The sequence below is a fragment of the Microtus ochrogaster genome, chromosome 17, assembly GCF_000317375.1.
Source record: "Microtus ochrogaster isolate Prairie Vole_2 chromosome 17, MicOch1.0, whole genome shotgun sequence".
Lineage (NCBI taxonomy): Eukaryota > Metazoa > Chordata > Mammalia > Rodentia > Cricetidae > Microtus > Microtus ochrogaster.
This window is the reverse complement of record NC_022019.1, coordinates 10,969,568-10,982,780: the sequence shown is the minus strand read 5'-3', so window position 1 is coordinate 10,982,780 and position 13,213 is coordinate 10,969,568. Positions and strand designations below refer to the sequence as shown.

Sequence of the window (13,213 nt, the reverse complement as noted above, 5' to 3'; positions counted from 1 at the left end):
AAAAAAAAAAACTGCCTATGGTAGTGTGTCTATAACCCCAATACTTTGAGGAAGGTCAGATAGAGACAGGAGGAGGATCCCTGGGGCTTTCTCACTACCCACTACCCACTTAGCTTCAGGTTCAGTGGAAGACTTGTCTCAGGGGATTGACGTAGAGAGAGATAGAGCAAGAGGAAAGATATCGTTGTCTGGTCCCATGTGTGCATAGACATGCACTTCTCCATGTACACGAGCACATACATTAGAGTTGTCTCTCTCTCTCTCCCTCTCTTCCCCTCTCATTCTCCCTTTCTCTCTCTCCATCTTCTCCTCTCCCTCTCCTCTTCTCTCACATACACTCACAAAATTATCAGCATCCTGCTTTTCACAGGAATTTGAGACTTTATCAGCATCTCAGTGTTTCTATTGCTGTGATGAAACACTGTGACCAAAGGCAGCTTGGGGGAGAAAGACTTTATTTTAAAGTTCTCAGGTCACACTTCCTCTCTGAGGGAGGTCAGGCCAGGAACCTTGGAGGCAGGAACCGAGGCAGAGGCCATGAAGGATGCTGCTTATTGACTTGCTCCTCTTGACCTACTTCATCATAAAATCCAAGGCAGAGGTCCAGTGGCAGCATAGCTTCAATTGTCTGGGCCCTCCCATGTTTATCGTTAGTCAAGAAGATGACCCACAAACTGGCCCACAGGCCAATCTGATGGGAGCATCTTCTCAACTGAGGGTCTGTCTTCCAAATGACCCCACTACTGTCAAGCTGATAAAAACAAAACCAAAATTGACTAGGACCATTATTCTGCTTTTCTTTTATCAGATGAATTATCAGAGAATTTTGTTTGCAGGCTGTTAAGAGGACAGTGGACCTTTTGTTAGTGACCCTCTTATTTCTTACCTGCCTACCCCAAAAGGATATTTTCCCATTTTTTAAATATTAGTAGCTTTACTTTCTCCTATATCACAAGTCATATATGTTCATCATAAAAAATTCTGAAAATATGACAAATGAAAGGGATACATTTGGAAATGCTCACAGTTTTGTCAGAGATACCACAGATCAAATGTTGATCACATCTCTTTACGCTTTGCTTCCTGTACTTTTTTTCTTTAAGTAGAAGTTGGGTTGATGTGTATATTGATGTATGTATTGTTGTATAATCTGCTCTGCTCATCCGGGGTATTCCAGCATTGCTACATTTTCTTCTCAAATATTAGTCTAAATGTTTAAGATTTTATTGTATGGGCTTAAAATGTTTTACCCTACTATGGGTCATGTATTTCCAACTTCTTATTGCTGTTAAAAGTCCTTGAATTTTCTTCTTTTTTGGCACATTTGTGACCAGCCTTTTGAGATTAATTTCTAGAGATTAAATTAGTGGGTCAGATGATATGAACATTTGAACACACTCTGTGTATTGCCAAAGTCCCTCTGGAGGGACTAAGTCCTCTAGAAAGAGCCTGCATGAGCTCCCTTGCCTGTTGGTCCTTTCTTAGTTTTTATCCATTTAGTAAATGAAAAATGGCATTTTGTTACCATTGATGTTACTGTTTTCTAATTCTTTCATTGGAGTATACTCCTGTTCAGTCTCTCCGCCGTTTTCATTTGTGTTCTTTGCCTAGTTTCTATTTTTTTCTGTTCCTAATTAACTTACAACAAGCAACACATTAGCTATCAAGGGCACAGCACCGCTAAATGTGCATTGCAAACTTTGTTCTTGATTTGACATTTGCTTCTCGCGCATATGAGAGCCACAGAAGCTTTTCCACTGTGCGTCAACTCTCTCTCATCTGCTGTGAGTTTGTGGGTCAGAGCGCTGGGCAGGTCACATAACCTTTGAGGCCTCTGCGGCCTCTCTTACAGATTTAGTTTTGCAAACAGCTTCGTATCTAATTAGATTTGCTATCACATGGAACCCAGGAAGAACTCTAAATTTTATAGATTTAATATCGCACTGGCTAGTGACTGAGCTTTTTGCACCAGTTCCTAACAACATGGCAGGTGCTACCTTCTTTCTAAACCTTAGGTCTCATCTCTAACCATGTCTATTTCTGGACCTTGCTTCCTCCCAACTCTTTGTCTACCTGTTTGTTAGTATGATACAGGTTTTTATTTGCCACATCTTTTAATGTCTAACATCACTGCTCTTCTTGCCAACAAAACTTTCTAATAGCATGGTTATTTAACTATATAAAGTTAGAAGTTATGTTGGCTGAGATGCACAGAATTTAAGACTTTAAATGTTTTGAGCTATAATTTATGTTGGGTGTCATTTGTCATTTACACAGAATTTTTGAGAAATGCCTTCACAAGGGTTTGCACTTGTCATCTGTGGCACAGCTCTTTTGTGTCACTTGGTGGCTTCTCCTAAAAAGCTGCCGTGACTTGAGACATACTGTAGGCTGAGTCAGCATGTTAGGAAGAGCGTTTGTTAGAATGACATACATGCTGGGCATAAATGGAATGGCATGTGTGTGTGTGTACATGTGTGCATTTGTGTGTACACGTTTTATATGTGTGTGCATGTGTGCATTTGTGTATACATGTGTGTATGCATGAATACATGTGGGTATGTGTGTATATGTGTATATTTGTGTGTGCATGTGTGTGAACATATTATATGTATGAACATATATAGATTATGCTTACACTTGGAGAACCTTCTCTAATCTCTTGCACAAGAGCAAGGCAGTCAGCATTCCACCAGGGAGTGGAATCATCATCCCCCACCTCTAGCTGAGGAGTTATTGACAGTTGAGGGCTTCTGGGGAAGGGACAGTCAGTTTTCACTGAGGTGTGACCCCTGGTAAGTGGGCTACTATTTAGTTGGTAGACCCCCATCCATGAGTATGTGAGCAGCACAAATTGGACTTGGTAGATTTTTTTAAAAAAAAAAAAAACACATGATGTTTAAAGGGATTGTTGAGGTCAAGGGGGATCTAGGGAGTTAGAGTGTGGAGCAAGGAGTAAATAATCAAGATATACTATATGCATCTATGAAATTCTCTGAGTTAATAAGCATATCATATATTTTTTAGAAGAGCCTTCTCTGTTACCATGCTTGAGTGAGGCTATTATAACAACGGAAGCTAGGGTGTCGTTTTGGAGTCTAAGTTGAGGATTTAATGTTGCAGAGGTTAGACTATGGTCAACTGGAGCCTCCTGACTCTCAGCCTTTCTTTGGCCTCTAAATCTGATATTAAGGGAAGGGGGACATTCTTTTTTTTTTTTTTTGATTTTCGAGACAGGGTTTCTCCGTGGCTTTTTGGTTCCTCTCCTGGAACTAGCTCTTGTAGACCAGGCTGGCCTCGAACTCACAGAGATCCGCCTGCCTCTGCCTCCTGAGTGCTGGGATTAAAGGCGTGCGCCACCACCGCCTGGTGAAGGAGACATTCTTATATTGCTTTATCTTTTATTGATGCTAAAGCCAAAGCTGGAAGAGGATATTAAGATTGGAAGCACAAACAAGATCTGTTCCCAGTGATGAGCCCTTCATCTTGTCTAGTACAGTGAAGTGGTCCAATTTCTCACCATGACATGGAATTCTGCTCTCCTTTCTAACATTCTTTTTTACTTGTGTTTGCAAAGATGGCAGAGATGTATTTGGGTGTGTCTTTCTCCATAGCTTTTTAAATCATATTGCCTAAGCATAAATATTCCTTAGAGAGAAGCTCTCCCTTCTTTTCTTTTTCTTATTATAACTTTGACTTACAATTTTGCTCTAAAGTTGACATACTGGGGGCTGGAGAGATGGCTCAGTGGTTAAGAGCACCCACTGCTCTTGCAGAGGACCCAGTGTGGTTCCCAGCACCCATACGGAGCAGTTCACAATTGTCTGCAACACCAGTTCCAGGGGATCCAGTGTCCTCTTCTGGACTCCTTGGATACCTGCACACATGTGCATATTCCCACACATGATGAGTAAAAGTAATAAAACAAATCTTTAAGAAGAAAGACATCATGTTGTACATACTGTCTGTGATTGCTATAGGCACAATTGAGATGCAGGGGAGACGGGGTAGTGTCTACCTTGGGGTACCAAAGCTTCTGACCTTCAATTCACCTTGAATTTAGTTGTTGGTGCTGTTTCCCCGCATCTCACTTGCTCTTTCTGAATTAGTCACAATTCATAAGCTTTCCTCTCTGATGTAACTTGGTGGAGTACGTGCCATGAGGAGGTGGGGCCCTTTGCTCTTTAAACCACCTTTATTTTTCTTGGAAATGACCACCCTTAGCCTTTGGCTCCTCTTAAGTCATTATTTAATGTTAATATTGTTAATATTGGTGGTTCTTCTCTGAGCATTATGTCAGGGGAGGCTGACTTTCAGCTTTATTTCCCAAGCGCACTGCAAGTCCAGAGAGGGAGGTGATCTTCTGAATGTTAATCAGCTCCTGCACAGAGTGAAGAAGTAGCTCACAGAGAGGGCAATCATGTGCTCTTGGCCCTGTGCATCAAACCTCTAGGGCATGGGAGTTTCCAGGCTGCGCACAGTTCCAGATAGGGCTTCTTTTCAGTGTAAAAGGAAGCTTCCCACTCTGCATAAGCTCCCTGCCTTGATGTCTGCCTTCCTGGACTCACAGTGGGAGGAGCATTCTGTCTTCTCTCATGGTCTTCCTTTCCTCTAATGGGATCATTGCCACAGTAGCTGTTTATGTGTCTATTCCACCTAGGTGGGGGAAGAATATTACTGCATTTGACATTTTTTTTCTGATTGCTCTCTTTCATCTTATTGGCATATTATATATATATATATATATATATAATGAAGTATTCACTTTCAGACTCCTGCTTCAGCGTCATATCTATGCTTACATACATATACATGCATGCATACAATGACTTTACGTAGCTCTAAAGAACTGTAGGTTCTACATCTGAGAAAACACACGCTATCGTCTCTCTGCATCTGACTTATTTTGCCTAACACGATGGTCTCTGATAGGCCAATCAGAAAATGGACTGATGGGGCACAGGATCATTCTCTCAAGAGGTATGAATGGGCCTGCCATACTTGTGAAAAAAATTCCACTACCTTAGCTGTAAGCAAATCAGAACAAAACTGAGAGTCTTTCTCATCCCAGTCAGAATGGTTATTGCAAAGAAAATAGCAATCGCGGATGCTGGCAAGGATGTGGAGGGAAAGGACCGGCATGAAAAGTAAATTGACCCAGCCAGTATGGAAATAGGTATGAAGGTCCCTCAAGTCTGTTGTTTTTAATCACTGGGACTTGGACCAATACCCGGGAGTTAATAATTTCTCAAGCAAATTGCGAAGAATGTGTATGTTGAGAAAAAAAAAGGTTTCTCGGTGAGCCCCCTCCTAAAGACTGTCATGCCTTTGCTTCCAGTCATGTCCTCGAGCCCCACCGTCGGATCCTCCAGCACGTCCTCCATCCTCCCGTTTTCCTCTTCAGTTTTTCCTGCTGTCAAGCAGAAGAGTGCCTTTGCCCCTGTCATCAGGCCCCAAGGCTCCCCTTCGCCCGCCTGCTCCAGTGGCAATGGGAATGGATTCAGAGGTAAGAGAAGGGAAGTGTCCTGGGGCAGGCAAAGGAAGGGCAAGCATCCCAGCTTTGCTCTCTAGCTCTGAGCACTTGCCTACAGAGTTTCTGGAATTTTCATGGTGGGACATGGATGGCAGGGATGCTGGTCTGACGCTTCCCCTAGTCCTGGGCTAGTATGGGGGTGAATGATGCCAAGCCGAGCATCTGCAGGACATGGAGTTAGTGGTGGCAGAACCACATGTTCAACCCAGAAACACCTGGGCAGCCCAGGATTGTGCTTTCCATAGGGCCATTCACTGTTTCTGGAAGGTTCCTGTTGGCCCTTTCAGGTGCCTTGTGGTTATTTCTTATCTAGGTGGCTTTACCATCTGTCCTTCATGTTTGTTCCCATGGCACATGTGGAAGGATCCATCAGGAGCAAAAACTCTGGCTATGTGCCGGCCAAATTGATAGCAGGTGCCTGATCAAGGGGTTGAAGTAGGGAAGGAAGAGGGGGAAAAAAGCCATACTGTTTCTAAGAACAAAAAATTAATATCGCCCGTCAAAGCCACTTTTGAGCAACATCCTAAGATGTAATATGACATGACGTAACACAAATGTGATGAGTACATGAGAATCTAATCATCCCGCTGAGAATGGGAGGCAGCTGATGGCAAGAGAGCAAATTGGAACCTGCTGAGCACCGCGGCTCACTGGTGACCCGCATTATTTTTGGCTGATTCTCATGTCTTGACATGGAAACATTTACGACAGGCAGCGTTGGTCAGCAGAGCTTTGTGGGGACCTGGGATGGGCTGTGCCCTTCTGGGGACCCCAGCTCTCGGTGGCTTGCTGAAAGCGTATGTGTTCCAAATCTTCGGGGGTTACCCGTGAGGGGTAGCCGAGGGAACTTGAAAGGCATGTCGGGTTTCCAGCCCTAGGGACTGTGACATTTTGACAGGGATGACAGAGAAACTGTCAAAGCCATTACTGGAAACCCAGCTCTCGGAACAGCCATAGAACATTTCTCCCAAGAAGCTGGGCTGTGGAAGTCCATGCCACCCAACATGTGGGTAGTTGGAAACATCTGTACATTGGATGGAACTTTTTTTTTTAATCCAGATGTCTAAGCCGTGAAGGAGCAGCACAGCTTGTAACTGGGTGTCTCCACCCACCCTGTCTCTCATCAAACACCCCCCAGGCTCCATCTTGTCACTCAGAGCAGTATTAGAACTTTCTCCACGAGGGCCGTGTTTGCATCCTGGGAAATAAAGACCATGGGGGCCCTGTCTGATGCGTCCCCCTCCTCACACCCTGCTGGTGAAAATGTCTCTGCCCTCAAGTTCCCTGTCTTCATTAATTCATCAACGCTAAGCTGAAAGGGGAATAGAGTGAGGAAATCGAGGCTCCAGCTTCATGATCCGTAGTGTAGACCATGCTCCCTGAAATGTACCCTGTAGACAAGGCTCTACCCCGATGCTCAGCGCACATATTTTCCTCAGATCAGCCCATTCTCCTGATTTAGCCGAACCGCTGATTTGAGGCCACACAGCAAGCGACTGATGGCTTGAATCCAGGCACTCGGGCCCTAGACCCTGGGCCCTGACAGCACACTGTCTCTCCGGGGACGGTTCTGGTGGACTTCTGCTCTTTGCCCACCTTTCACTCGTATCTACTTTACCACCAGGACAGAGGGAGGGCATTGCTTTTCTGTGAAACACCCAAGGTGAGAAGGACCTGGACAAAGTATGAATAAGCATCTATCCACCATGAAAGTCACCGATGAAAATGCCCCTCCTCCCCGATGGTTTCTCTAAGTACAAAGTCAAGGTCACTATCTAGCAGAATTTCAACCCATCTAGTGTTGGGCGGATCAGGAAAAAGGGCATGAATGAAGTCTGCTGTTCTGAGCCTTTGGGCCTCTGCCATCTATATGAAAGGAAGAGCTGGAGAGCATGGGGTGCAATAGGGAACAAGAGAGGAGGAGGAGGAGTCAGGCTTCTAGCCCCCAAACACTATGCTTAGATCATTTTTCTGTCCCACCCTCTGCCTTACTCACGAGGCAAATACAGTTGATGAATATAGATTGTCAAGGTGATATTATATGCTGCGTGTCTGATTCATTTTCTAGCTCCCTCCAGAAACACACACACACACACACACACACACACACACACACACTCCACACAAAAACAGAAACACACACACACACACACACACACACACACACACACACACACACGCTTCCTACACTCCTGGATAATTACAGCAGTTGTTATATATCCAAGTCATCAGGGAATGTCCAGAATTGAACTGCCTTTATTGAAAACTTACATCGATTCAATATATAGTAATACAGGCAAAAATAATTAAGGCTTTGCTAGCTGTGTAAGACCTTAATCCAGATCTCACAAACATTCAATAAAGGCTGTATGGGCAGGGAAACAGACAGCTGACAATTTTGCCCGAGAGAACTAGCTGGGGTAGGAAAGGAGGGGGGGAGGGGAGAAGAAGACAGGAAGGGGAGAGAAAGAGATGGGGTTGGACAGAGCATGAATGGCCAGAATTTTGGCTATTTACTTGGAAGCATCGTGGTGAGCATAACTCAGAAAGATACTTCTATGAGTCATTGTTTGCATCCATGCAATATAGACAAGAGAAATCCAGGAACCAAATGCCAGAGACGTTTGAAAGTTTGGATACAAGGGAACGTGTCACTTTCCACGCCCGTAAAAGTCCTCTGGGCTTGTTACAGCACAGCAAGGATAGAGGGGTGCGCTTTGCTCTGTGATCTCCTACTTTATTCATTCCCTACACCGAGGGAAAAACATTGGACTTGATGCTCCCCAGACATATCCACATCCTCTTCAGTAGATGCAGGAGGCAGTGGATGATGTATTTGGATAGGGTGTGGATAGTTGGGACTGGGTGGACTCCCAAACTAGTAACGAAATGAAGTCTTTTTCAAAGACCAGCATTTCTAGGTGACTATCTCCACACACCGTCAGTGAGCACTAAATAAGAATGGATCTAATTTAGGGGAGAATGTTCACAAAGACACTTAGGGTGGAGAGAACCCCTGATTTGTTATAACCAATGCCTAAAAAGCCAACAGGCTCAGCATTTATTTCCCTTCTGGCTCCACCCAGTGATGTGGGACATGTCTTTGCTATTTAGTTTGTATGTTTACTTCTGTTGTCCCAAGATGACCCCTTAATAGACAAAAATGACAAAGGGCTTGCCAAATGAACATGGGGACCTGATGTAGGTCGCCAGCACTGAAGCTTCTGTTAGCTCCATCCTGGAGAAATCCCACTCATGGATGTACCACTCACCAGCTCCCTGGGCTGTATTAGACTCTCTTGCTCCCACAACTGCCTTCCTCCCCCGATCAGCTTTTCCACAAAAAGTCTTGATGTTTTAATCCTGTGCCGCTCTTTCCCTGCAGCCATGACGGGACTTGTTGTACCCCCAATGTAAAGAAGAGGAAGAACTGCTTTCTCATAGCACAAAACTACTTATTCCCATGGACCAATTATGAAGGAAGCACTCTGAGCTCCCTGGGGAGAGTTGCGCCCCTGAGTAGCCACGTTGGACAGATTTGGGAAGGCAAGGAGCCGCCATCTTGGTCTCATGTTCCTCACGAAGCACTGACGGTAACTACACGAGCAAGGGCAGAAAGACGTCATTGGCTTGGTCAGTGCTAAGAGCAGAAACGCAATTCTTTGTTATGAACATTACAAAAACCACCTTCCTATGTTTGTAAAATATTTAAGAAAAACATTGGCAAACATTCATGCTTAATATTTTGGATACTATTTGTTTTTCTTTGTAGGAAAAAAAGTTGAAAGTTTCTATTTTCTATGAACCCTTTCAGATACCAATTTAGTTTATGCAGAAAAAAAAATTGAACAAAACAGGGTACCAGCATGGGAGACTTTCTTAACAATGAAACCTGAATTGAATGAGGAAATGTTGTATGTGTGTTTGCTTATACCTTAAGCTCTTTAAAAAAAACAAACAAAAAAGGGAAAAAAATTTAAAATGTTTTACAGTTATTTAAATAAATAAACGTGTAACTTATTGTAAGTAGAAGTAGAAATTAAGACCTTTTTTCTTTTTTTTTAGAAGAGAGGAATCTCTCTTCCTGATGTAAAATGAAATCGACACAGACAGGTAGTGACGAGTTTTAACGGTGTGTGGTTATTACAGTTGCTTATTAGATTCTTATCCCACATCCCTCTTTTTCCATCGTTTTATCAACCCATGCACAAGAGCACTGTATCTTGTGCAGATTCCCACAGAGCAATCTGCCACAAAGCCAGACTCAGAGAAATGCTGGCCCACAAATGCTCCAACCCATCCCTTCGTTCCCAGACTCGCTTTCTAAAGAGTTCGCAGATCGGTTGTGGTGTCCACCCTTGGTGGGGCGTTTTCAAAACTACATTCTTTCCTGAGCAATGCAGGGCATGCCTGTGTTACCATCTTTCCCTAGATAAGAACTGCCTCTAAGAAAGGCCAAAGCCATGTGACTGTCCATGGGCTCTGTGGTAGAACTTCTCCTTGACAGAGCTGTATGGTCCTTTCTCTTCTGGTGCCCAATTTAGGCATGGAGGCAGGAAGCTCCACAGAACTTTGCAGAAAGAGGTTGGGGTAAGTCTTCGACTGTTTCCTTTCTATGCAGAGTCTTCCTTTTGTGTGATTAAAGTCCCTAGGAAAAACTTGTATCTGGGAGGAGTGGGGAAAGGGTGTAGAAGAGAGTGCTCAAAAATCCTCAAGCTTCTGTCCTTCTGCCCAAAGATATGGACACTGGGATTCCTTGGAGATTGGGAGATTAGTGGTAGCTGTGTTCTGAGCAGCCTGCCCTGGGAGCCCTGTGCTGCCTACCTAGTTCTTAGGAGGGGAAACCCTGCAGTAGTTGCTAACCACGGTAGAGCCTTCAAGATGTGTTTGATCCCAGAGATGCATCTAGACTTGCATGGCTTGGCAATAGGATGTCATGATTTCCCTGGTCAGGTGTCTTCGCTTTGTTTCCACAGACTTAGCTCGAGGTTCTTGGTTAGGCTTCTGGCATTGGAAATTGATACAGTTTTCATGGGGAGAACATCTTTCATGTTTCTGAGCCAATTTTAGATGACCCTCTCAATATCCATTGGCACACGCTCTCACTTACCCAACCCTCGGCTGTCTGAGTTGCCTTTAGTTTGCTCTGGAATCACCCAATAGGACACTTTTCCCCCTAGCACATGAGAATCCACAATTTTTGAAACCCGGCATGCTCATAACTACTGCTGACAGTCCTTCATAGTCAGGGCTTCTAGCGCCAAAGTATACAGAAATGCATGAGAACAACCGCCCTGGCTAACAACCCGGTACTGGGGAAAGAATGCTTGGACTACGAACCTTACCATCCCAAAATGGAGGCCGAGCAAAATTAAGCATGTTTAGACCTGGATTTGAGCCAATCCAACATAAGGACATTTCTTTTTTTCTTAAGTAGCAATAGCTTTTAGAACCTGTGAATCTTTCTCTTGCATGAAGATTAGTGTAGTACTGTCTTCAGAATGATCGTAGAGTCTGTCGGTAGTTTTACACCGAAGACTGTGTGTAACTAAATACCGGACATCTTTGACCATTCACTAGGACCTCGGCAGCCACAGACCTATTTAATTGTACAAACGTGTGTAAGGATTATTTTTAGTGTACTAATAACTTAAAAAACAAAGCCACTCTGTCCTCTTTAGTCATTGCTATTAAATGATTCTGCTCCCAGGTTATTTTTGTGCCACTTGGCAGACAAGTATCTCTATAGGTAATGACAGAATTCTGTTCTATTTTTGGAGAGGAACCGTGTAAGATTTTTCATTTAAATGGACAATTGACTGCATTATTTATCTCATTTCTTTTGTTACGGCATCGAAATTCTTTCCAGTTTTTCTTTGCACATTTCAACATGCATGGTTAAAAACCATTATCTTTACCTTTTGTACAGTAAGGTCTCATTTCCAAACTGTATAGTTTTATTGTTTTTTTTTTGCTTTGTCAGTTACAAACAGTATAAAGTTGCTATGCAGAGCTTTTTGTAAAGACAGCTTTTTTTGTTTACTGTTTTTAATGGTCTTCCTTATGAAAGAATATCTTGTTTGTAAAATGAATATGTCTACTTCAGTTTTAAACTTTAAATTATCCTAACAAAAAATAAAATTTTTGTACTGTAAAAATTACCTTTGCCTTTTTTTGAGGGAGAAATTCAGTTTGGGAGCTGTTCTTGATTTGGAGGGGGTTTCACTTTGGGTTCTGGTCACCCAACTTTTCTTCTGGTTAAGGAAAACTTACCAAAACTTTTGCATAAATGAAAGTATGATATCAAGGTGGTTAATTAGAAATGATGTTAGGCCAATTCTCTGCATATATTTGTCTTATGTCCATAGACCAAATTCTTTCAGAACCCTCCTCTGACTCACGGGATTCCATTTGCTCTGTTGGATGCTCTGGGTACATGGAAGTCTTGAGGTTCGTAGTCTACTGTGGGGTGAAGCCATCTATAGAATGATTGACACGTTAGACACTGGGTGAAGAACTGGAGGTACCAAACTCAATGCCTACCCTTAAATCACATGACCATGACCCATTTCCCTGGAAGGAAACAGTCAAAGGATAGTCACACATGGAGACAGGAGGGCTGCTGGCCTTGCAGAGACTTGGCAACTCGGCAGTGACTTCTCACATGGATCTTGATGGTAAATCCCGGTTCTCCCGCCTGGCGATGAAAGCAAGGAGCAAAGAAACCCAGCATACTCAAATTCACCATCTTTGAAGACGAGGAATTTCAGTGTTTGGGCGTGCCTTTAGGTCATTTATCACCTGCATCTCAAGGACTTCAGCTCTGTCTCTCAAGCACTGAGGAAAGAGACAGGCAGGGCATAAAATTTACTCTGGCTGTAGGCAAAAGAATGGCTAGCAATGGGACCATCATGTGGCCTTGTGCCCCTCAGTCCAGTGAAAATTGGGGATTTGGGTAGGAAAATAGATTCCAGGCCTGAGAGGTAGTTTTCTGACATCCATGAGCTTGGTAGAAAGTAGCCCGTGCAGTGGAAGTCACGGTCCCAGCTCTTAGGAGCTGACAAGTCCCAGCAACAGTTCATGTTTTCTCCATTTAAGAAGTTAGTAAGTCCTTCCTCACCTCACAGACTGGAAGGAACATCTGTCGTGTTATGGGCTTGACTTTTGAGGACAAAGCTTACAGTTTTTTTTTTTTTCATTCCAGATTTTTGCAAGTTCGAGAGTTTGAGCCCATAAAAATTGCCTTTAAGACAGGAATGAGACCAAAATTACATCTAGTAAAGTGTAAAGCTATCAATAGCTCTATAGTCACCAGGATAATAAATAGCTAGGCTGATGGAAATGCTAATCTTCTGTCTTCCGTCTGTGGAGAAGCAGAGAGAACGTGAATGTTAGACATGAACAGACCTGAGTTCTAATCCTACCCCTCACTGTAACTGATTACCAGGGAATTATACTCCTGAACTTCAGTTTCCCCGCCCATAAAGGTGGAGGGGAGACCCTTACATCAAGATCCTTTCCCTGCCAAGATGGTGGAGAAGTTTAAACAAAAACAATGGCTGTCAAAATTCAGACGCAAGTGTCTTTAGCTCTGTATGTTTTCGTTTCTTTCCCTTTACCCTGTCATTGAAAATTCCCATTGTTCTTTCCTTACCACTCAGCCTCCACGACACAGAGCAG

The 13,213-nt window shown here is 43.4% G+C and overlaps 1 protein-coding gene across 5 annotated transcripts in view; it reads left to right on the top strand.

Moving 5' to 3' along the window:
- Ebf2 (EBF transcription factor 2) overlaps window positions 1-11,580 on the top strand; it is a 198,617-nt gene extending 187,037 nt beyond the window's left edge. For 4 of the 5 annotated variants that reach the window (XM_013349253.2, XM_005355471.2, XM_013349252.2 and 1 more), the window contains 2 exons: window positions 5,339-5,506; window positions 8,919-11,580. In XM_013349253.2, coding sequence (XP_013204707.1) covers window positions 5,339-5,506; window positions 8,919-8,950 — 200 coding nt within the window. In that variant the 3' untranslated portion in view covers window positions 8,951-11,580. The remainder of the gene's footprint in view (window positions 1-5,338; window positions 5,507-8,918) is intronic. The other variant, XM_005355472.2, reaches the window with a different exon arrangement.
- Window positions 11,581-13,213: the final 1,633 nt, after the last annotated feature.